This window comes from Vulpes vulpes, chromosome 12 (genome assembly GCF_048418805.1).
Source record: "Vulpes vulpes isolate BD-2025 chromosome 12, VulVul3, whole genome shotgun sequence".
Classification (NCBI taxonomy): domain Eukaryota; kingdom Metazoa; phylum Chordata; class Mammalia; order Carnivora; family Canidae; genus Vulpes; species Vulpes vulpes.
In genome coordinates, this window is record NC_132791.1 from 51,851,491 (window position 1) to 51,874,862 (window position 23,372).

General features: G+C 52.5%; 1 protein-coding gene across 17 annotated transcripts in view; it reads right to left on the reverse strand.

Annotated features, from left to right (window-relative positions):
* JADE2 (jade family PHD finger 2) overlaps positions 1–23,372 on the reverse strand; it is a 52,106-nt gene that overhangs the window by 14,680 nt on the left and 14,054 nt on the right. For 13 of the 17 annotated variants that reach the window (XM_025994896.2, XM_072728577.1, XM_025994894.2 and 10 more), the window contains 6 exons: positions 13,223–13,380; positions 8,302–8,462; positions 7,450–7,661; positions 6,097–6,264; positions 4,473–4,589; positions 2,758–3,222 (listed from right to left, as the gene is read on the reverse strand). In XM_025994896.2, coding sequence (XP_025850681.1) covers positions 2,758–3,222; positions 4,473–4,589; positions 6,097–6,264; positions 7,450–7,661; positions 8,302–8,462; positions 13,223–13,380 — 1,281 coding nt within the window. The remainder of the gene's footprint in view (positions 1–2,757; positions 3,223–4,472; positions 4,590–6,096; positions 6,265–7,449; positions 7,662–8,301; positions 8,463–13,222; positions 13,381–23,372) is intronic. The other 4 variants (XM_072728580.1, XM_025994891.2, XM_072728578.1 and 1 more) reach the window with 1 other exon arrangement.

A 23,372-nucleotide genomic window follows, 5' to 3' on the forward strand; every position in this document is an offset into this window, starting at 1 on the left:
AACCCTGCTGGGCCTTGGGGGATGGGGGATGACGACACAGGGATGGGGAGGATGCCCTGTGATTGATTCATTCCCAGGTCCTAGCACGGGCCTGCGCTCCTGATCCTCCCTGGAGCCCGTATCCAGGCAGCACCAGACAACAATAACCATGGCTAACAGCAGAGGTCACTGTGCTTCCACCTCCACGGGGACTCCAAGGTCAGCTACCTCATTACTCCCATTTAACAGAAAGGAAACTGAAACTCAAGAGGAGTGAGAAGTGAAACTCAGAAGGCATTGCACTGAGGAGCATTAGAACTGGATGCAAACCCAGGCCGCCCAAGGCTTCAGTCTCAACTCCAACCCTGCCTCCCTGATGGATTCAGCCCAAGCTGGCCTAGTGCCCAGTGAGAGGCTGGATCCTCTCGGTCACTGGCACTGGGCCATGGCCGGGCCACCAGCAGTCATGGGTCGTTGCAGAAAGCCTCCCCTGTGGCAGAGCTCTCAGCCCTGCTCGCTCACACAAGCCACCAACGCGTGGCTGTGAAAGGCCCTGAGGATAGACTCGCAGGGGGGCAAGCTGGCACGCATGGTGCTCTAACTTTCCTCTCCTCCGCCTGCCAGGACTGCGCGCTCCCTCGCCTTGCTCTCAGCTGGTGCCTGCCAGTCCAGCTCGGGGGCTGCTGGAGAAGCAGCATGCTGACAGGGCCCTCCAACGCCCTGGAAAGTTGGCCCTGCCTCCTCTTCCTGGAGGAAAAGTAGGCTGGTTCACACCTGACTTTGGAGGGCTCTGTCCCTCTACTGGAGAAATCTGCATGGCAGCTCTGGTTGCCTGGGAACCTGCGGCATCTTAGCCCTTGACCTTGGTCCCTGGCCACACCTGTACCAGCTGACAATGAGGTAGAGAGGTTGTGAGGCTGATAAGGGGATGCTTTTGCACAGGAAATGTACAGAATAGGAGGTTAAGGGGACGCCTGGGTGGCTCAGTGGTTGAGCGTCTGCCTTTGGCTCAGGGTGTGATCACGGAGTCGCGGGATTGAGTCCCACAGTGGGCTCCCTGCATGGAGCCTGCTTCTCCCTTTGCCTGTGTCTCTGCCTCTTTCTCTGTGGTCTCTTGTGAAAAATAAATCAAATCTTAAAAAAAAAAAGAATAGGAGGTTAGGCCAACCACTATCCTGATGACAAACCCCGCCTCCCCATTCAGGTCCAAATTCAAGTCAAACTCTAGAAAACACACATTCCTCTTAGGTTTCCTGTCATTCATCTTCTGAAGCCCTAGTATTCTCATCAGCTCATTAGGGCCAGGAGGAGCTACTCTGTCTATTTTCCTAGGATGATGATTAAATAAGTCACCCTGTACCCTGGCCTCCCAACACTGCCTAGCCAGCGCCAGACCATGTGCCGACCAGCATAGATCCCTGGGAGATCTGACCTGAGGGGTCACTTGGGAAATAGCAGGAGTAAAAGCAGGGTGTTTGTGCTGGAGACATGGAGAGTACAGACTCAGGGGTGGCCTGAGGACAACTCTGGTAGCAGCTCTGGTCACTGAAAGTACTCCATGTCCTCATGTACCTGATGCCACTGCCACGAGACAGGACGCTGGGCTGCCCAGGAAGTGGTGGCTGCAATGTAGACAGCCTTGCCCTCTGGCCTGGCTGGAGCAAGGGGCATCTGCTGTCCCCACTCTCCACCTTCCCCTTTTGACCCTGCTGGCAGGCAGTAAGCTCCCTCCCAGGCCAGTGGGGTTGTTTTCCCTTGACCAGGTCTCAGGGGAGAGGAGTAGGCTAAAGGAGATCGGGCAAGCCAGGTCCAGTTTCAGCGCCTCCACCTCACGTTCCCCCCAACACAGCACAACACCTGCCCAACTGTTATACCCATTTTACAGACTTGCCAACAGAAATGGCCCTAAAATAGGCAGCTGTCTCCAGCCACATAGAGGCCCCTCTACGTTTCCACTCAGGGCTATTTCCTAATAAGGCCCGGGGGAAGGGGAGGCACATGTGCCTGTGCCATGTGTGGAAGACACTGTGACATGACCCCATGTGCTCTGGAACTCTAGAACTGAATGTCCCAAAGAGGAGAGGCCAGAACAGCACTCAGCTCCCTGAACTACCACCTTGGACCAAGCCAAGACCCTCTGTTTCCTAGCACCTAGTCTTGAGGGAATGGGGCCATTGGGCCAACCCACCCACTGCAGGCCCCCTGATTCCCTCTCCAGGGGGAATGTTTGGAAGTTGCAGCTACAGAGGGACAGTCCCTACTTCAAACATTCAGCAGTTTCCACATACATTCTGGCCCACCCACTGAGCTCCATCCTTCTACTCCATACAGGCCACTGTGTCTCTGGCCTACCCGTATGCCCTCACGCCCTATGTTAACACCTGTCTTTCCTGCCCTGGTCTAGCACATGTGTTGGGAACACGCACGGCCCAGAGAGGCCACAGACAGGGACAGAGGGCAACAGACGCTGGAAGTCTGGGTTGTGCCCCAGCTCTGATGCCCTATAGCCTCAGGACCCTAGCAGGACCCCCACCCTTCAGGCCTAACAAAAGCACTGGGACTAAGAGGGGCTCAGAGACTCAAGGGCTAGATGCTTCCCTATTGTAGCCCCCACGCTGTCAGAGAACTGTAGGCTCACGGCCCCTTCCTTGGCCAGAGCCTATCATCTGAGTCCTGGAGAGCCATGGCTGCTAGGGGACAGTGTGCGTGGGACAGAAAGGCCTCCCAGGATGCCCACCAGGCAAGGCCTGCAGACGAGACGACAGTAAGGGCACTCACCCTCTCCAAGTCCTGCCGCAGGTGTGTGAAGAGCTTGAGGCGGCGGTACAGGACGTCCTGCTCCTGCTGGGCCAGGTTGTCCACCTCGTCGGTCTTGGGGGTGAGCAGAGGCTGGTTGGCGTTGGCTTTCCTCTTCAGCTTCCAGTACTGGTAGATGAAGTCGACCAGCGCCTCAGCCAGCTCCAGCCGCTCAGCCACCTCGGCTGGCTCCACCAGCTCGTAGAAGTCTTCCTCCAGCTGCTGCAGCCGCTGCTTGCGCACGGTCACTTTCTCCAGGTCCTCGCTGGCTGGGCTGGGCTCCACGGGGTCGGAGGTAGGCTCACCCCGAGGGCCCCCATCACTGTGCTCCTGGCAGAACGATTTGAACTTGACCTCGTCATTGTCTGCTAATATAGTCCGCATTTCCAGGCCGTGGTCAAAGGCGCATGTGACGTGGAATGCTGTGACACAGGAAGGCATGGAACACTGGAGGGAGAGGAGGGGAAGTGTCAGGCATGAAGGGAGCCCTGCTAGGAGCGAAGAGGATGTGGGACATCCCCCAGGGTTCCACCGAGAATCCAGGATGCTGGCGAGACCCGACATAAAATGGCATGGACCCCCAACATCCTGTGGGTATGGAAGCTCTGGCAAGTTGAAGGGGAACTGGGGGAGCCTGAAAGGAAATGAGGTTCAGCACCATATATATCCCAGGAAAATGAAGTCAGGTGTTTGACAACCGTTGGGAATAAGCTGCATTACTGTGTGGGCAAAATCACTTTGGAACAAGAGGCATCAAAAGAAAGAGGATGGTGATGGGTCACTGCCTCCTTTCTGCAAGACGATCTAAGATGGGGAGTCATGCACCTCCTTTGTCCTCTGGGAAGACATGGGCCCCTTCCTTCTCTTGCCCAGGCAGCTGGGGCCAACTCAGGACCTGCTCCTCCCTCCCAGCCTTGGATGATGGCTATGGGCAGTTGATAAATGTTTCAGCAATACCCCACCCAACTATTAATAAACGTTTATGCTGCACTCACATTTGAAAGTCTTAAAAATGGGTGGAGGCACATCTAGTGTTTGCAATGACAACTGTTGCTAGAAAAATGAGGAAGACAAAGAATGAACCCCTACTTTTCAACCCAAAGACCAGCAGCATCACATCATCTGGGAACTTGCTGGAGGATCAAATTCCCAGCCCATTCCAGGTCTACTGAATCAGGCCTTCTGAGGATAGGCCCAGCAATCTGTTTTAACAAGCCCTCCAGGTAATACTGACGCACACCAGAATTTGGGAACCACTGCCATGGAAAGACTGGTGCAGCCCTGCCCTGTATAGGGAAAGCCTGTTAGCTCATCTGCAGGAAAAGTGTTTCCTATTCCTCCCACATGTTAAGTCTGAGATTAGAAGTGAGGTCAACATATTTAGTAATCCCAAAGATAGTTGCTCTTGGGGAAAGCCAGGGTCTTGAGTACTACAACAGTGTGGTGAGCTTTTGCTCCCAGGGCCTATGCCCCATGCCTCGAGAAGTGGAGATGGAGGAAGGCCCCTCAGGTGGGGTTCTGGGTCTGGCTCTGGTCTCAGGCCTCCATGGCCCATCTATGGTTCTGTCTGTAGCACCATGAGGACAAGGGGAGGGTGGCGGCAGCTGCCCATTTTCCGGAACGTTCACGATGTGCCCCTCTACACAGTTGACCTCAGCATGAGTTCCCGGGCAGGTGCGGGGTGAAGGACCTTGTACCTGGATGCAGGTGCCTGTGCACTCCTTACAGAGGTTGCAGGACAGAGCCCAGCGGCTGGCTGGGATATGCGAGATCTTGGTGATGGGCTCCATCTTCTCGGGGCACCCAATGCTGACCTGGGCAGGAGACAGGGAGCTGCATCAGGCCTCTTGTCTGCTGAAACCAGGCAGTGGGCACACAGGCCAGGGGGAGAGCCCCTGAATCCCAAGACCTTCCTAACTCCAAAGCTGACCACTAAGAGAGTGTGCTAGTGTTGGCTCACCTGTGACAAGTCTTAAATTGTTTGTGACTGTGTATGAGAGCGCACATCAGTCTGTGTAACTAACTGTGTGCGCGCGCCTGTGGTGGGGTGGGCCTCAAGGCAGAGAGGCTCCAGAGTGTGTTTGTGCATGCAGACATGCACACACGCACACACGTTAGTACACACAGCATCCCGGTGTCTTCTGTACCTCACCCCTTTGTTAACAGCACCTTCAGAATTCTTATCAGAACATTACTTATATAGTTCATATTTCTGGGGAGCAAGTAAAGACTCCAAGGCAGCACCTCTTCTTGGGGGCCTCCAGGGCTTGCCTGGCCAATGGGGATGCCTTTGTCTAACTCTTCCCATTCCTCCTACAGGGATAAGCCAACAACCATACCTAAGTCTGCTGAGCACAGCCCACCCCTCAGCCCCCGAGGGTACATCTACCTCCCCATTGCTCATGCCTGAAGATGGAAGGAGGGCTCCTTTCCAGGTCCTGAACCAAAGGGCTCCCAGGGGATGGAAGGGTGCTTGCTGGTTCTGTCTCTGCTGTGCCCAGCCCAAGGCACAGCTCAGAGGTAGTCCTTACTTTCAAGATGCTGCTCTGGGAGCATGTTACCGCCGTCAAAACACCCTCTATCACCACAGAAGCCCACAAGGTGGGTCCCTGCAAGAACCTTCAGGCTGGAAGCCCATGAAGGGGAGGGGCAGATGCTGACAGGGCCACCTGGCTTACTTGCAGGCACAGGCAGCATGGGGTGGGGCAACACACTTGAGTTGGTACACACAACGGGGCTGTGGCAGAAACTCTGGGGAATGTCACCATTTCGTTTTCAAATAAAACAGGATGACTTTCCAGGAGCCCAGTGCCCCAACTCCCTAACTCACTGTAGGCCTAGCCTGTCACCCATGGTTCCCCTCCACCCACCCAGACTCAGACCCTCTATCCCACCCACAGCCATCACAACAGACCCACCATTCGCTTCTCATTAGCTCTCTGCCTGATTTCCTTTTAGGTCAGTAGGCTTATTTTTTTTGAAACAGGGAGCCTTGACCTTGGTTAGAACCACTGCCTGGATTTGAAAGGACCCACAACATGCTTCCCTCTCTACTCTGCTGCCTGACTTCTGCCCAGCTCTCAGACCTACCACCTGGATTCCCCAGTGGCCCATAATCCCATCTACCCATGGAAATACCACCTGAATTCTATCCAAGTCCACCTGTGGCTTGTTGCCTCAGTTCTTCTCAGGTGCCACACACGAGATACCCCTTTTTATGGAGGCCTGTCACCTTCTTTCCCAGTGCTCTTCTGCGGAGTTCTGAGCTCCATGCGGACCCACTTCCCCAGGGCTGCTCCTCCCTGCCCGCCATGTGCCCACCTCGGGAATCCACAGAGCGCAGCTGACGTGCACCCACTTGGTCCCGCTTCTGGTGGGCTTCAAGGCTCCTCCTCGCTTGGGGCAGAGCAGGCACTTTGGCTGGACACCCAGGGCACATGTCCGGCATAGCCAGCTGCCCGTGGGCACCTTGAGGATCCCGTAGCATGCCTAGGGAGAAAGCAGGGTGGTCACCAGTCAGGTGCTTTGGACCATCTACATCTGGTCAGGATTCAGCTGCAAATGGTACCGGTCCTGGCCCGAGCTAGGTGCTCCGGAGCCCTACTGCTAGCAGGCTCTGGCCTCCACAGAGATCTTAAAGCAAAGACTCCGGTTCTCTGAGGAAGGGCTCAGCTCTGCCCTCTGTTGGAGGACAGTCACTTTGGCCAGAAGTTCCTTATTATTCCACCATTTATTAATGTCGGACTTCAGAAGCATCCATGAACTCCTAGAAGCTGGACACAAACTTGGGTCTGTATGCTGTCTGAAGATGAAGCCCTGAGCTTTCTTTTTTTTTTTCACAGAGGTGTGAAGGGGTCTCCTGGTCATGCCTAGAGCTACTGGCATAAGGGATATGAATGAATAAAGGGTACACTGCCTACCCACCTGACTGACAGGTGGTGAAGCCCCTCTGGGCTCCCCAGGGGCTATTCCAGCAGCAGAGGCTAAGGAGTTGTTGTATGTGCTCAAAGTCAGGGCCAGAGTGGGTCCACTGGGTTCCAGGCAAGTCTTCTGCAAATAAGGCCCAGGGATGCCCCAAACCTGGGAGTTTTGGGGCCCAAGATCAAGAGGGGAGCATGTTAGGCAACACACCTGGTTGAGAAGATTAGGAGTGGTAAATACTTACAGCCTGTACTATACTCTTCTAAGCAAATAACTCGTAGGAAGTAACTGAATCCTCCCAACAGCTTACTTTTATTTAGAGTTAAGGGAATAGAGGCCCAAGGAGGTTAAGACAAAGTCCCACAGATTGTAAAGGACAGGGCCACAATCTGCAATCAGGCAGCCTGACTCCAGGCTTTGCTCTCCATCGCAGCACTGAGCGGCCTCCAAGTTCAGATGAGAAAGGAGGAGGAGGACAAAGAAGGAAGGATGTTCAGCAGGGAGAGTCTGAGGGAAGCCTACAGGAAAAGGATGGAAAGACTACGCATTGGGCATTTATTCAAGTCTAGGTGACAGGGTTGAGGCATGGGGCACTCTCTCCATTCCCTACCTCCTCCCTTGTCCTTCTTCTCAGGATCCTGTGGCCACAGTGCTACTGCATGCCTATAGCCAGGAGGACCAGCTGCAGGCAGCAGCCTGGCCAGGCAGCAGATAAGGCCAGGGGTGGAGAGTGGTTACTGATGGGCTGCCCACCTGGTGCACGCAGACGTTGCATTTGTCACAGAAGACCATCTCGTTGCCATCTTCGCCCTCAGGAGAGCGGCATACGTCACAGACGACATCCTCATCATACTCAATGCCCAACCCCTCCTGAGTCTCGATGGCCCGCACCATATTCTGGTGGCACAGGGTCTCCAGCTCCTCCAGCACACGCTCTAGCGTCAGCTCATCCAGCTCTGGCCTCTCTGTGAGGACAGCAGGGGGAGGGGATTAGGAGCCCAGCTTGTCAGGACAGATAGATGGAGGGGTCTCCACTCGTCTGCTATGTGACCTGGGAAAATGCACCCACTGTCAGGGGCCTCAGTTTCATCATCTGGACACAGGATAGGCTGAACCATTCATTCAGTCTCACAGACCCCTGGGGCCGGTCACTGTGCTGTGACTTCAGATGGCTGGCTTGTGACCACTCACACGTGTACATGGAGGTAACAAGGAAATCTCTCTGGGATGAAGCTGTATGCAAGGGCGGACCTTCCTAGGACATGTTGGCAGGCTCTAGCCAGGAGGCCCATACCAACTGACTCCACCCCATTTGTTATCCTAGCTTCACTTCTGCACTCACTTGCCCTTAGCCTAATAGGCTTACTCCTCAAGAACTCTGCAAATCACATGCTATTATTGCCCTCGGCTGATAGCTGCAGAAAACAAGGCACAGAGACATCAAATAGATTCTCCAATCAGTAACGCAGGAGGGACTTTCTCCCACAGCCATGTGGCACCAGAGCCCCGTCGCGGCCACTGCCCTTCTGACGGTGAGGATGCTGGCATTCAGAAGAAAACTGCCTGGCCTGCCTGATCCCACACTCAGCCTGGGAGGTCACCTACCCATCTCCTTGAGCTCCGAGTTGATGAGTTCCAGCCAGTATGCATCAATCTCGTCCAGGTCATAGCGGCTGCCCCCAGGCCAATCAGGCTGAGAGCCCTCGCCAAGTTCAGAGCTGCTAGGGGATACCTGGGTAGGGGGGCCTTCTAACGGCGGGAGGATCCTAGGAAATCAAGAGAGAGTATCGTAAGGGTAGGGACTCTCAGCCTGCCACCCTCATTGGGTCTGGGCGTCTCCAGTGACATTGACCAGCCCAGCCGAGGAACTGGTGAGCAAGTGAGATGTGAAGCCTGGAGGTTATCTCCTGACACTACCTCCTCCCTTTAAAGGAGGCTGCAGAAACTCAAAGGACTGTGGCTAGGCAGGAAAGGAGAACAAAGGGCAGAGTGTGGGTTGGGTGTGGGTGCTGACCCACTGTCTTAACATCCCATGAACATTCATCCTGCCCAAAGCACACCTCTACTGGTCCTCCCATGAGGGCATCTGGGCTTAGCCTAAGCTCCCTGATGTAGATCGGCCCTGCCTGGGCCTATATAGGAGGCAGTCCACGTGTTCTCCTGGGCAGTGCCCAGGACCAGCCACTCTGGGACAAGTGGGATAGAACCAGTGAGGCTTCAGGTCCTTCAGTACATCCCTCAAGGCTAGGAGGTGGCCAGAGATTGTCCCCGTGTCCCGCAGGGAGAAGTAAGGCCAGGCCTCCTTTAGAGTAAGAAGGGGCCTGAGTACAGTGCTGCAGCCCAGGATGGCCCTTTCCATGGAAAAGGTCTCCCTCTTCAGAGGACACAGTGTCTCCCAACACACCTGATCATTCCCCAGATACGATATAGCCTGAACAGTTTCTCACTGTGGTGACTCCCGCCCCGGATATAAAGATATGCCTACAACAGTGCCAGGATCATACCCCAGGGCAGCCCTCCCTTGTGCCACAGCTCTCCTGAGACAGCTTGGAAGGGTCCTGGCTGCAAAATGTGGACTCAAAGTCCTGATCCACATTTTTTTTTAAAGTAAACTCCATCCCCAACGTGGGGCTCAAACTCCCAACCCCAAGATCTAGAGTGGCACGCTCTTCTGATGGAGCCAGCCCAGTTGCCCATGATCTACCACTCAGTGTGCAATCTGGTTCACTTCTCCGTGCCCCTGACCTTATCCAAAAAAATGAGCTAACAGTAATAATAGTACTTACCTTCTACGGTTGGCGAAGGTTAAATGGATGAATATATTTAAGCCTCTTACAACAGTGCCTGGCACACAGTAAGCACTACAGGTGTGTGAGTGCGTATTTTAAGTCCTCTGGATATCACTTTATTCCTTCTGAAATGGACTAGGAGGGCTTTTTGCCTTGGGAGGGCACAGTTTCCCCTCTTGGCTCAGCTGTGTGCTGCCCGAGTTCCTGATGCCAGTTCAAAATGCCAGCTCTTCCCACCCCCCCCCACCGGTTGCCATGGTTATTGCTGCAGAGCCTGGCTTCCATCTGGCCAGCCCTGCCAGGGCTGAGAGGCCCCTCACTTGCCCAAGAGGCCTCCTGGGGTTGAAGGCAGGGCTGCCCGGGGTTGTGGCTCAGCGCAGACTGGTGAGTGGAGGACAGGGTGGCAGTCACATGGTTGAGCTCTTCTGGGGAGGGCTCAGGGGCTCTAGGAGGTGGCCCAGGTGTCACCCACAGGGACAGGAAGGAAGAAGAAGGCAGGGAAGTGGAAATGGCCTCCAGACCAGGAGGGAGGGTCAGAGGAGGTTGAGGGGTGCAAGGAGCAAGGAAAATTGCTCAGTGCCATCCTTTCCTACATGAGAGGCCCAGATTCAGGTAAGTCTCAGGTAATGACTAGTGGCAACACTTCCTCCATCCTGTAAAACAGATCATTCCGAATGGATGCAGTACTGATACTCTCAGTCCTACAAAATCTCCTGAGAATCTTATTGGAATTAATACAGTCTTTTAAAAACACAGACTACTTTTGTCTTGATTCTGCTTTGTTTGTGCCTCCAGCATATGCTCAATCAGGTTTTGGATTTAACCTTTGCCCTACCACCTAGGGGCCTAACATCCTACACTTGTGTGCTCTGCTAGCTGCCACCTGGCCAGACCTCTTGGGGCCAAGATCACGTTCCTTTCTTCCTCAGAGAATCTAGGGTCCAGGGGCTCACACAATAAAAGGCATTTCCGGGACGCTTGAGTGGTTCAGTGGTTGAGCATCTGCCTTCAGCTCAGGGCATGATCCTGGAGTCCCGGGATCGAGTCCCACATCAGGCTCTCTGCATGGAGCCTGCTTCTCCCTCTGCCTGTGTCTCTGCCTCTTTCTCTGTGTGTCTCTCATGAATAAATAAAATCAAAAAAAAAAAAAAAAGAAAAGAAAAGAAAAGGCTTTTCCTGTGCTTCCCAGGGCTCTCATCTTCATCTGTTCAGCCTCTTCTGGCTCTGGCAAAAGCTATCCTCCCAGGTGTGGACTGACCTGACCCTAGGCCAAAGACTGAATTTTAACTGTAGGCAGCAGGACAAAGGTCAGCTGGAAGAAGCAGATGGCGGGGCTGGGATGTTGGGGAGCATCTTTACTCCAAAAGATGACACCTACACCAGAGGTTGGTCGTGGCCTGGATTGAGTCTTTTGACCACATTAAGGGAGCAGCATAGGCTATCACTCAATTCGTGATCAGGGGGTAAGATAGGTTCACATTACCCAGATAAATTTCAGACCATGAGGTGCACATACCTGCCCAAAGGCCAGGGAGGACTGGACACAAAGTGGGAGGCTGAGGGGGCCAGGGTAGCAGCAGGAGGGAGGGCAGTCAGAGCCAGCATGCCAGTGTGATTGGGGCACACGCTGTCTCTGGGCCTCACAGGGGCAACCTGGGGCTGGTTTCCGTGGCTTGTGATTTCCTGGCCCAGCCCCCCAGGCCCTGACAATCATGCAGGGAATTCCCCAGAATTTCCCAGCTTCCTCATCTATCAAATTGGGACAGTAAGATGTACTTTTAGGGCAGATGTGATAATTAAATGAGAAGATGAATGTAACAGGCTCAGCCCAGGAAATTCTTAGGAAGAGCTGCTGTAACAATTCTGACCGTGGTGGCTGGGCTGGCTTCCAGAGAAGGGCCTTGCAGTGGGAGGTGCCAAGGAAGATGTAAGGACTGGGTTGGTGGGAGACAGGTGAGACTTCTCCAAGAGAACAGCCCTCCCTGCCTCTAGTCGGTCCTCTCCAAAGAGCATGGACAGGCCAGGAATGTCTGGCTCCTGTCAGCTTAGAGCAGCCGTGCATATGTGGGGAATGCACCTAGTTGAGCCAGAGCTGTCTGAACACGTGCTCTCCTCTTGAGGTCAACAGATAAAGCACTGCACAGGCAGACAGAAGCCACGTTACTGGTGTGGAAGCATCTGTAATTAATTACCGAGGCCACTGGATGTTTCTGGAACCACCTGACACTGACATCAAGGAGGGAGGACAGACAGCTGGGCCAAGCCTAATCAGGACTCACCTCTCTGCTCAGTTGGGTGGCCTGCCCCTCCCCTTCACTGCCCTGGGCCCTTGCCATGTGCATTCTCATTTCATCCCCACCACACCATTAGGCAGCTACTGTTATTAGCCTGATTGTACAGAAGGGAAAACTGGTCCAAATAGGTTAATAATAGTACTTTAGTCTGCAGACATGAAAGTGTGAAACTGGCTAGGGGCTTAACCCATGTTTCTGGCCCTGGGTAGGAGATGTAAGTATACATTCCCTGCACAAATCCCAGATATTCTCCTTCCAGAGGATAACAGAGAATGGTACCTAGAATGGTCCAGAGAATGGTACCTAGAAGTACCATGATTCTCAGAGGCCTGACACCAAGTGTTGGCAGGCACTTAGCCCTCAGGAACCACAGGAAGAACCCTGCCCAGCAGCCAATCTTCACAGGAGCACCTAAGCAGGCTTCAGAGTCTGATCTGCCTCTGTAATCCCATGCCCAGCATAGGCCTGGCACCAATTGTGCACTGGGGGTCTGTGGGCCACTCATAGGTGTGGCTGCCAGGATGCGACAGTGCCAACGTCAAGGGCGATGAAGACTGCAATCTTTGCCCCCAAGCCTGGTCAAAATGGGCCTAAAAAGAGGCGTGGGGCTGCCAAGGCCAAGTAGTGTGGTGGGTAGGCCAGAACATCAGGTTTCTCAACCCAGAGACAAGACTTAGAGGGTTTCTCAAGGTGCAAAAGCCACACTTTGCTGACCTCTGTCACTGGAGGCAGGGGCCACAGCCAAGATGCACCAGTGGTCTTTCCAACCCACAACACCAGAAGGCTACATAGCCTGGAGAAGATGTATCCCTGACAGCCCTGACCCAGCCCCAACCTAGCCCTGGTAGGGAATCCTCCTGAGGATGGTCACAGAAACTACTTCCTGAACATCTGCTGTGTGCCAGCATTCAACTCCTTCCAATTCAAAACTCCTTGAAATTGTTTCAGAAGTCAAGAGCGTGGCTTAGCCCTGTCTTAAAGACTATTTAAAAGCCTGGAGATTTCCCTGGTAAGATCTGCTTATGGGACCCCATTTGGAGTAACATCAGGCTAATCCATGGCCAGTTTCTACTGAGCGTTTGTGTGTGTGTCAGGTCCTGTGTAAAGTGTCTTCCATGTATCATTACCTTACGTCATCTTGACCACTGGATGAAACAGGTGATATTACTACCATTCCCATTTCACAGACAAGGAAATTGAGGCTCAGGAGATAACATTCAAGGTCACACTGAATGTGAGTGGCAATTTGAACCTAAGCCATCTGGCTCTAGAGCTGAGCTCAATCCCGGGCCCTCAGCCTCAAAGATAAACTGCCAGTATTTTTTGAATTCTTCAGTGGTTCATGGGACTAAAGAATCTAAGATGGAATAGAGACAGGCTACAAAGGTCGCTTGCCCCAGCCTCCCCTGCCTAGGGCCCCCGCGCCCGGACTGCCTGGCTTACCTCACCACGGGCTCTGGGATGGCCTCTGCACCAGCGGGCACCTGCACGCCCTTCTCCCATTCCTGCCGCCACGGGTCCGCCAGAATGTAGTAGTCATCCGGGCTGAGTTGGCAGGAGTCTGGGATCTTCATGGCTGTGATTAGGTCTGTCCGGAAAACCTGTCAGGAGCAGGAGTGGAAAGAGGGCCTCAGAGTGGTCTGCTCCACAGCCAGGGCAGGAAAAGGTAAATGGAATTCAAGTGGGCTTACAAGTAAGAAACCAACTCAAATGACCCATCTTCTCTGGGTCTGCTCTGCACACAGTAAATGTTCAGTAAATGTGTTGAACTCAATTTACCTGTGTTCTGATCTGTTCAAGGACAGAGTCTGAATGAGAGATGGGAGTGGACCTCAGAGGGAAGGGGAAAAACTTCTTGACTGAAAAATCAGACAGTAGAAAAGCTTTCTGCGAAGGCACTGCTACCATTAAGGGACTGACTGCTTGAGGCATTTCTACAGAAGGTTTAGAATTATGTTTCTACTGCTACCAGAGGTATGAGTGGAGGTGCTAAGGAGCGTAGGGCACCAACTCCAGATGCAGAAAACACCAGGATCTTATAAAAACAGCTGAGGGAGAGGCCAGGCCCCGCCACAGCTTACGGAATGGCTTCCTATGGGTCAGGGTCTCCAATGTCCCTCAATAACAAGGACACTCACTGTGTCCCCTGCTCAGCCAGGGCAACATGGAGCCATCCTGTGTATGTGTGACAGAGGAGGACAGGGCTGCTTTCCTTCCCAATCAAGCCCATCCAAATCTCAGAGCCAGGCCATGAATGCCTCCACCTCCATGCTCTGGTTTTCTTCTGGGCAACAACTAATTCAAGGAGAACCCTCTCTTCCCAATGTTCTGTCTGTCACGCCCGCCTTCCCACCCCAGAACAATCTTAAAGGCCAATCCCCAGCTGCCACTGGCAATGCCTCTCCCTCCCCGTTGTCTGACCTCACTGTGGCCTCCCACAAAGGGCTGTTCAAGACTTGGTGGCAGCTCTAGATTACTACGTGACTTGCTTAGGCACCAACTTTCCCAGTGATCACCAAATGAAAATCACAAGTTGAGAAACCACTTCTGGAAGCACTGCAGGCCTCAGAGCAAACCCTAAATCTACTCCTCCCCAGAAACACCAGTATCAGGCACCTGGGTGACTCAGTGGTTGAGAGTCTGCGTCTGCCTTTGGCTCAGGGCGTGATCCCGGAGTCCTGGGATCGAATTCTGCACTGGGCTCCCCGCAGGGAGCCTGCTTCTCCCTCTGCCTATGTCTCTGCCTCTCTCTGTGTCTCTCATGAATAAATAAAATATTAAAAACAAAAAACACCAGTATCACTGGCCTTCCAGAAGCCCATGACCAACCCATTCAGTGGTAACCTCTGCCTGCCAGGGGCCAATTCACCAGCTGTGTGTGTGTCTCATTTGAATCTAGGGCCACAACAAGGAAACCACTGAAATGGGTACACCAAGGGGACTCAAGGCAGCATCTTGCAGAAATCTAATTAACATTTGCATCTAGCTGGAGAGGGCTCTGGCTTGGAAAAGGTCAAGTTTCCTGAAGACTCTATTTGCCAATATAATTTAATTGTTAAAACTAACACCCTAACATTTAATTAGGGTGCCAGTGTGAAAAAATTAAAATGAAATTACGATTAAATGCTAATTAAGCAGAAGATGAAATGTGGCAAAGATTTCACAGCCCTGATAATTTGCATATCTTATTAGCAAGCAATAAGATGCCTGATACAAGAACACTAACTCAAGTAGTGGGTGCTTCTGTGCTGCCCTTCAGAAGTCCCCCTCTGCTAGCTTGGGCCTTTCCTAGCTGAGGCCTATGCCCAGCCCAGCAGGACTGGGGGCTGGATTTTTTCCTTCCGGGCCCCAGGGCAGGACCTGGTAGGGTGAACTGAACCCACAGTAGATTCATCATGGCCTTCAAGTTCTACTGATCAGGTAAACCAAGTGGTACAGGCCAGAGCCATGTCGCTCTGATGCCATGGGGAATCTTGCATCTGGGCCAGCCCATCATCTTGCCCCAGAAATCAACCCTTCACTACTGTCACCAAGTGCCCCTCCAGAGACACATAGGTATGTCTGAAAGCTTCTGCTATTTCCTCATCCTGGGCTGTCATATAAGTACCATCTCCTTCAGGACTCCTTTCCTGACCGCCCTGACTCAGGGAGCACCAACTATCCGATAGAGCCACTTCCCACTCCCACATCCCTCCTCGCCTCCCACCCAGCACTTACACTCCCAATAACTAACTTGTATACTCTTGTTGCTTGTTTTTTGCCATCCCCCCTGGCCCCCACCGCCATGGCACCCGCCCCCCCCCCCCCCCGCAGTCCCATTGTCTGCTATGTGCTCAGTGCTGGGCCTGACGACTACCACATCGTAGCTGCACAGAAAATAGTGACTCAGTGAATGAACAAATGAATGAATAAATTAATGAATGAAAAGGCCTCTCTGGGAAATTCCCTGATGAGTCTGAGCCCCCAGCTGGCTCCTCAGCAGTGCTTTTTACACACTGGCAAGGTGAGATACCTTGTGTGTCTATGTAGAGCTGAAGTCCTCGAGCACAGGGACTTTAATAAAGCAACACACAGCCTCTGGTCTGCAGGGCTTAAAGCTGGAGCTCGAGAGACCAGAAGGCCAAGCCACACCAGCTGGGGAGAGGGGACCCTGAACTAGGGATAGGCATGGCACTGACAACTCAGCAGGAAGGAAAGGATCCCAGGCTCAACTGAATCAGAGAGATTCAGGAAGGCGGGGGTGGGGGGGTGGTGGGAGAGAAAAGGAGAGGGAAGAGAGAGTCTAGCCCCAAGAGAGTTCTATGTTTCATCCTAGGTCACTCAGGGAGCAAGTGGCAGACTGGACACAAGTGGCCCTTTCAGGCAGGGGACTGATGAAAGTGTGGGAAGCACTGTCATAATGGGAGCAGCCAACACTTAAAGAGCACTGTGTACCCAGTACCAGTTTGAGGGATGTTCTTGAATTCATTTAATAGTAGTCCCTACACCAACTCTGTGAGGTAGATGTTCCAATCATCCCTATCCTGGGACTCAGTTGGGTTAAATGACCTATGCAAGGTCCTACGTGTTAGAAGGGGTGAGGGATCCCAGGCCCTGAACTCTGGGGCCAGCCAGCACTCCTGGACAGATTGCCCTGCCCCCTTTGGCCACGTGCTCAATGCCCCCTCTCCAAGCCAAATGAGACAGCTTCCCAAAAGGCTGGAATGTGCAAATCAGATGGTGGCTTTTGCAAATTCCAAGCCATTCAGTGGTTTTGCACAGTCTTCCCTCAGGCTGAGCTGTAGGGCCTACCAGGTCCTGTGGCCACACAGACACACAGCAGTGTGTGGAGTACTTTTTACCCTTGGCACATAGGAGCACCCTACTGGGACACTCTGCCCTCTTGCTAAAGTGGTGCTGGCCGGTTTCATCTTGGAGGGCTCTGTCTGGTCCACATCTGCTCTGGGAAACCTTCCTGATCCCAGACAGAGTTTTGGGCTTCCTCTGAACTCCCACAGCCCCTATACTGGAATCTCCTGGTTTCTTCCTACTAAACCCCCATGAGAAGGTGGTGAGTTCAGTGAGGGCTGGCTGGGCCACAGGCTGAACATGTGAGGTGCTAAACAAAGCTGAATGGCTTGAGACCCTTCACAGTCTGCCACCAGATCTTGGGTTGCTGCCCAAGGCTACAAATGGCTGGGCAGAGCTGGGTACTCTGTACCTTCCCAAAGAGCCTCTGGACATTTATATAAAACCTGTCCTTAAATATGGCAACCTAACTGTCACCCAAACATCCTTTTTGCTTTGAACTGCCAGAGGTTAAGCTTGAAAAAGGCTCAATTATTCTCCTAAAATGCCTCTGAAATATTTATGAAAACTAAATAAGAGAACAGAATGGACACCGAAGAACCAGAGACCTTGCCATGGCCAGAAAGTTGGAAGACAAGTAATTTTCTGAGGACTGAATGTTTACTATTTTTTCTCTCTTATGGCAGAAATTGACAAATTGTCTTTAAAGGTCTGCTGCCTAGCAACCAAGTTCTGCTGAGCTGCTTGGGAGATGTTAATTGTAGCTTCTTCAAACAGTATGAAGAATGTTTAAAGGTCTAAAACTCAAACATTAAAAACCAGTCTAAGTGCCAAGGAGCCATCGTAGCTCCGGAGGGGAGCCGAAGACCATGCTCGGTTCAGATGTAGGGACACTGCACATGCATGGCCTCGAGACTGTCCCGTGAGCAGAGTTCTTGCCTGGGACCATGAGATCCGTGGATGCTGTTGGAACATTTCATTCTGGGACCTTGGTCTCTGCTTCCTTTCCTCAAGAGTGAATTATTGTATCATAGTGTATTTCAGACCAAGAGAGACTGAGAGGAAGTTCAGTTACTTAAGGAAAGGCTCCACCACTTAATATAATTACAAAATAGGATTATTTGTGTCATTATTTGTTTGATGTCCATCTCCTCCAGTAAATTCAGCTGAGAAGAGCAGAGGCTACATGTCTTCTGTCTATCGCCGTAGCTGGCTGTGGCACGGTGTCTGGCACACAGCAAGTGCTCAAGAAATGCTGTGCAGTGAATGAATGAATGAATGAATGAACCCCAGGCTTTGAAGCAGGACTAAACTCTAAAATTTCCTGTTCCTCCTAGTAGGGAGAGTGGAGGCAGGGGGACTGACCCCAAAGAGTCTTCCAGGTGCTCTTCAGAAACTGGTCTTCACCCATTCTTCCTGCCTTTGCTTAGGTCCCAAAGTCAATGAAAACAGTTTTGGCTAAGATTGGCCTTTGCTTGACCTCTGTCCACACTTGGAGCCCCAACGTAAAGCTAGGAGTGGCACCCTCCTCCAAATCCCCCAAAGGATATTTGGAGTAGTCTATCCTGAAAGAGCCAAGTGAAATGAGACTGCATAACTCATTTTAAATCACAACTGCTTTCCCTGAACACTTCATCTCATTAGAAACTACAGTTGATTTTAAAAATTGTTGAGACACCTGGGTGGCTCAGCACTTGAGCGTCTGCCTTTGGCCCAGGAAGTGATCCTAGAGTCCCAGGATCGAGTCCCACATCGGGCTCCCTACATGGAGCCTGCTACTCCCTCTGCCTGTGTCTCTGCCTCTCTCTATGTGAGTATATGAATAATATACTCATGAATAAATAAATAAAATCTCAAAAAAAAAAAGTACTTGTCCTGTTAAATCAGGCCCTATGCTACAAGCTTTGTATATATACATATAACCCCACCTAATCCCTATTATCCCCATTTTACAGATAGTGAAACTGCGACTCAAAGAAGCAAACCACTTAGTTGAGATCTGCGCTATATTTTAACCACTGCAGTCTTGCCTGGGAACCAGCCAGGTATTGCTTTTTTAAAGAAATCTCTCCTGGGCTAGAAGCTGATAAAGAGTATCTCAGCCAGGGGCGCCTGGGTGGTGGAGTCCGTTGCAGCTGGTTAAGGGATAGACTCTTGATTTCACCTCAGGTCATGTTCTCAGGGTCCTGAGGTCGAGGCCCTTGTCAGGCTCTGCTCAGTGTGGAGTCTGCATGGGATTCTCTCTCCCTCTCCCCCTTGCTAATAATAAATCTTAAAAAAAAAAAAAAAAAGAGTATCTCAGCCAAGAGCAAACTTACTTAAATTAGTCATAAAACACCAGAGAAGGGGTGTCATAGCCACCCTCTGCCCAGTCCCATTCAAGCTACCGCGGGGCTAATTTGGTCAGACCTCTCTCTCTCTGTGTCTCTCCCTCTCTCTCTCAAACACACACCCTTTCTCTTTCACAAGGATAACAGCATTTCCTGCTCTTTAAAAGAATATATTACACACACTTCTTTTGCAAGACAAGCCCCAGAGGCCAGGAGGATTTTCCAGCTGGCGGGAGCAGCAACGTTTCTAACTACTAGAAGTGGATTCGGCCCCCACCCCAGAGGAAGGCAGCAGGAATCTAAGAAAGCAGGCACTGGGCCCAGTGGAAGGGCTCCCCCTCACTGCCTGCCTTCCTGCCCCACAGGGCGATGGGGGAACTGCTGGCTGCAAACACGGCTTGAAACCACAGGACGAGCATGAAATCTTTTTGGATTTCTGTTTTATCTCTCAAGCTTGTCGGCATTTTGCCTTTTACTACAACATATGCTATCACTGTTTTAATATAAAATACATTATTTTAAACATCTGGATGGCACCTGTGCTCCTCGAGGAAGACATCAAATTTATCCTGTGGCTTTGCACCGTAACACATTCTGGCCACCCATGCCTTCACCCAGGGTAGAAGGCCCCCACTCTTAAAAACAATGGGTCAAGCCAATAAGCTGCATCCTCACTCTTCACTAGCTGCCTTTTCGGGGTGGGGAACTTCTATAGGAACTTTCATGGACCGTGGGTCTGGGGGACACCCTGGTGTTGACAGAGACTATTCATGCGCAAGGATCACCTTTCTCTCTCAGGTCCTGTTCCCAAGGGGAAGAAGCTGAGACTTGGTAAAGGGCCCTGTGGAAACTGCAGAGAGGCCCTCTTCTCTCGTCTAGGAATATACTTATTTGTCACCAGGGCCTACAAAGGAAACTTGCGGTTGGATCCCAACTCCTACCCACCATCAAGGCGTCCTTCCATACCTAGGAGGCCAGCTTTACCTACACTCACTTCCTCCACCTTCAAGCTCCCCAGGCCTCAGGAAAAGATAGTGACTCGCACCAAACAGAAAGTCCATGGCAGGGGACAGGGCAGGGCTCTACAGATGATGACCTGGAGGCTCAGGGAGAAAGTCACAGAGCTCCTCCGTGGCAGAGCTGGCTGCACCGCTCATAACAGACACTTTCCTGTGTAGCACCTGCATCCTGCTACCAGTCAAAGGACCAGCTCCCCAGGGACAGGGCCTGCCTTTTCTGCCCTCTTCCCTTGCACCCAGCTGGGCCTGTTGGGTGTTCTCAAGTGCTTGCTGAGTTTAATCACTGTCAGTAGCTCTCGGGTCCTTGAGACCCAGGGCTCTGTCCACTGGCTGATTTCCAGGGACTCTCAGACTTCCTGAAAACCCTGCCCAGGAGACAGGCCCTGCTCGGCCCGCTCTTCAGTCTGCCTCTGTCCCAGCCCTGAGGAAGACACGGCCTCAAATGGCAGCCTCCAACCCACAGGGCTGGCCTCCAGTCTCCTCCTGAACTGTCCTTCGTACCCCTGCTAGGCTGACAGCTTGGTAGAAACATTCAGTCCTCGGCTACCGGGGGCAGAGAGGGATCAGCTGGAGGACTGCCCTCACCCACACTCCCTGCCTTTGCTTAGGTCATTGAACCAGACTGGAAATCCTCCCCTTCCTCCCTGACCTCAGGGCCCCCCTTCCAGGAAAGACCAAACTAGGACCTCCTGTCTTAGCAAACTAAGGAGAAAGGACTGTAGCAGTAGTTCTTAAACCTGGCTTCCAACAAAAGGGCTTTAAATAAAGTAGAGGTACCTGAGGCCCCACTTCAGCCCATTTAAGTCAGAATTTCTGGGGGGGAGGTGGGACGGGGGCTTGGTATTAGTATTTAAAGAATAACTTTCGGAGCACCTGAGTAGCTCAGTAGTTGAACGTCTGCCTTTGTCTCAGAACATGATCCTGGGGTCCTGGGATTGAGTCCTGCATCAGGCTCCCTATAGAAAACCTGGTTCTCCTTCTGCCTGTGTCTCTGCCTCTCTCTCTCTCTCACGAATAAATACACAAAATCTTAAAAAAAAAAAAAAAAAAAAAGAATAACCTTCATGATTCCATCATATTCTCAGAGATAGGACTCACAGTAAGCACCGAGGATGGTTATGCTGTCTGGTCAGACAAGCCAGGCCAGAAACCCATGGCCTCGGCATGCTTTATATCCCAGCATCACCTTCCCAGGGCAGGCTGATGCCTTCCTTTCCTTAGGGATTGGCCTGCTGGTTTAAGCCCTAAGGAACAGACCTCGGCTTTGTTGGGATCCCACAGGCAGGCAGAGCAGAAGGGAGCAGTCCGTGTCCTTGGGGTCAACTCTACCTTTTTCCTCTACTGCCAAAAGGATGCTACTGACCTCAGACTTGGTGCACTTTCACCAGAAACCCAGCCTCCCAGGAACCCTGGGCCTGTCCCTTCAGCTGTGATACAGAGCCTGTATTCCCCCCACCCCCACTTTCACTCTGGCGGAGGGAGGCCACCCACTGGTTAGGGGCCAGAAGTGAAGCTGGGCCTCAAGGCGTCAGCCCTGTCCAGGGTCCTGACTCCTAGTCAGAGCACTTTTTTTTTCCTGCCCCACAGCACCTCACTCCCATGTGGAGGGAGCCCCTAGACTCATTGAGAAGGGCATCTCCTGGCAGGTCATCACAGGGGCAGCTGCCCAGTTTGGCATAAACCCAAGCCCAGTCCTTACTGTGGCTTTTGGCTGAACTACACATTGGTGTTGCTGCTATGCTAAGTACTCCTGGCTATCAAATCCCGCCATCACTGTCCACATGGAGAAATGAAGAGACTAAGGGAACCAGGGGCTCTCCACCAGGGAGGGGACTGCACCATGCACATCAATTTACAAGTACTCTGGCTGGGACCCTGGGTCAGACTGGGAGCACGCTGTGACCGGCCTGGCAACCACCCCACAGATGTCTTACTTCCTGGGGACTGGATAGGTGGGGTTCCCAGATCCCCTTTCACCAGGGTGACCAAAGCCCTCTGCCCTCAGGCCCAGCAGACTATAAAGGCCCTCCTCACCAACCCCTTCACAGAAAGAGAGGGGAACAGCCCAGTGAGGAGATTTAGTGCAAACATTATCTGCAGCCAAATCCTTGCTTTTCATCTCTGCCTTCTCATGAGCCAAATAATTTGGAAGCTTTCATTGATGGTTTCCTCTCGGCCCCACGATCACTTGGAATTTACGCTGGCTATGGCTCAGCCTCCTCACTTAGGGGACGAGGGAAACCTCACAGGCTGCATTCCAGCCTGCTGTGGAAGGAAAAGCTTGTCCTTGGCGACAGTTCAAGGCAGGGAGGGCTTCTTCAGCCCTCCTGGAGCCCAGGACTTGAGGGATGGTGTCTTCTGTTAGGCCTCAGGGCTGCCTGCAGAGGGCTCTGGGCTCGAACCCGGGGCCATGCACAACCAGTCCCCAACAGGGCTTGGCATCAGCACCCCTACAATGATGTGACTCTATTTTTAGGTGGAGAAAGGTTCAAAGGCTCTGTGCTGGAAAACCCAAGAGGGAGTGGAGCTTTCAGCCCCATGCAAATCATTATTTCCTCTTGGCCTTCACCAACACCTGTTTCCTCCCGGCCCCTGGCCTATCCAGAGTACAGATGGCAATCCTGCCCCTGGGATCTCTACCTTGAGAAACGGCTCCACCTTCTCCTGGTGCTTGGAAAAAGCAGGGCAGGCAGAGTGGGGGGAACCAGCCAGCCCCAGGAGCTCCCCCAGAATGGCCCCACTCTTCTCCAACCTGAGCAGCCACTGAAAGAAGGGGCAGGCAGGATTCTGAGAAAGGTTTCTCATCTCCAAAATGGGCAGAGAATTCCTGTCTCCTGGGTACGGGGCAGGAACATAAAGGTGGCTATTGTTTTACTAATGCAACCATAGCAACTGGAAAGCCCCAGTGGCTCTCAAGAAGGGGGTAGGAAGGCAAGAGGGGAGTGAGGGTGGAGGAGCAGAGAGGAGTCCCAGAGGCGCCCAGAGCTCTACAGCACACTAGGCCTCCCGCATCCCAGCGCTCTTGAGCACATCCATCTTCCCACTGAGCAGGGTTAGTCCAAGAGGGTGGTGCCAGGAACCTCAAAATAGCATCCCGTGTCCACCTAATACCCAACTTTTATTCCAGTCCTTACTGCATTTCCAGAGGTATCTCCTTCTATCTCTACCCTTCCCCCATGGGGCCAAAGGAGGACACTAGGTTGGGGGATGGGGATACGAGGCATCAGGTCTCAACCCTCACCACACACACCCACACACAAAAGGAGAGTCCTAGGGTAGGCCAGCTCAAGGAAGGAGGATGTGGGGATTTTTTTTTTCAAATGCAAGATTCTGCAAAAGATGCCCCCACTGTCCCCAAGGGGCTGGCTAACTACTGCTGCTCAGGATTGCCCCCACAGCCATGGCTGCCCCTGTGGTTAGCAGGGAGGGCTCCAGGCTCAGAACAAAGGTACCCTC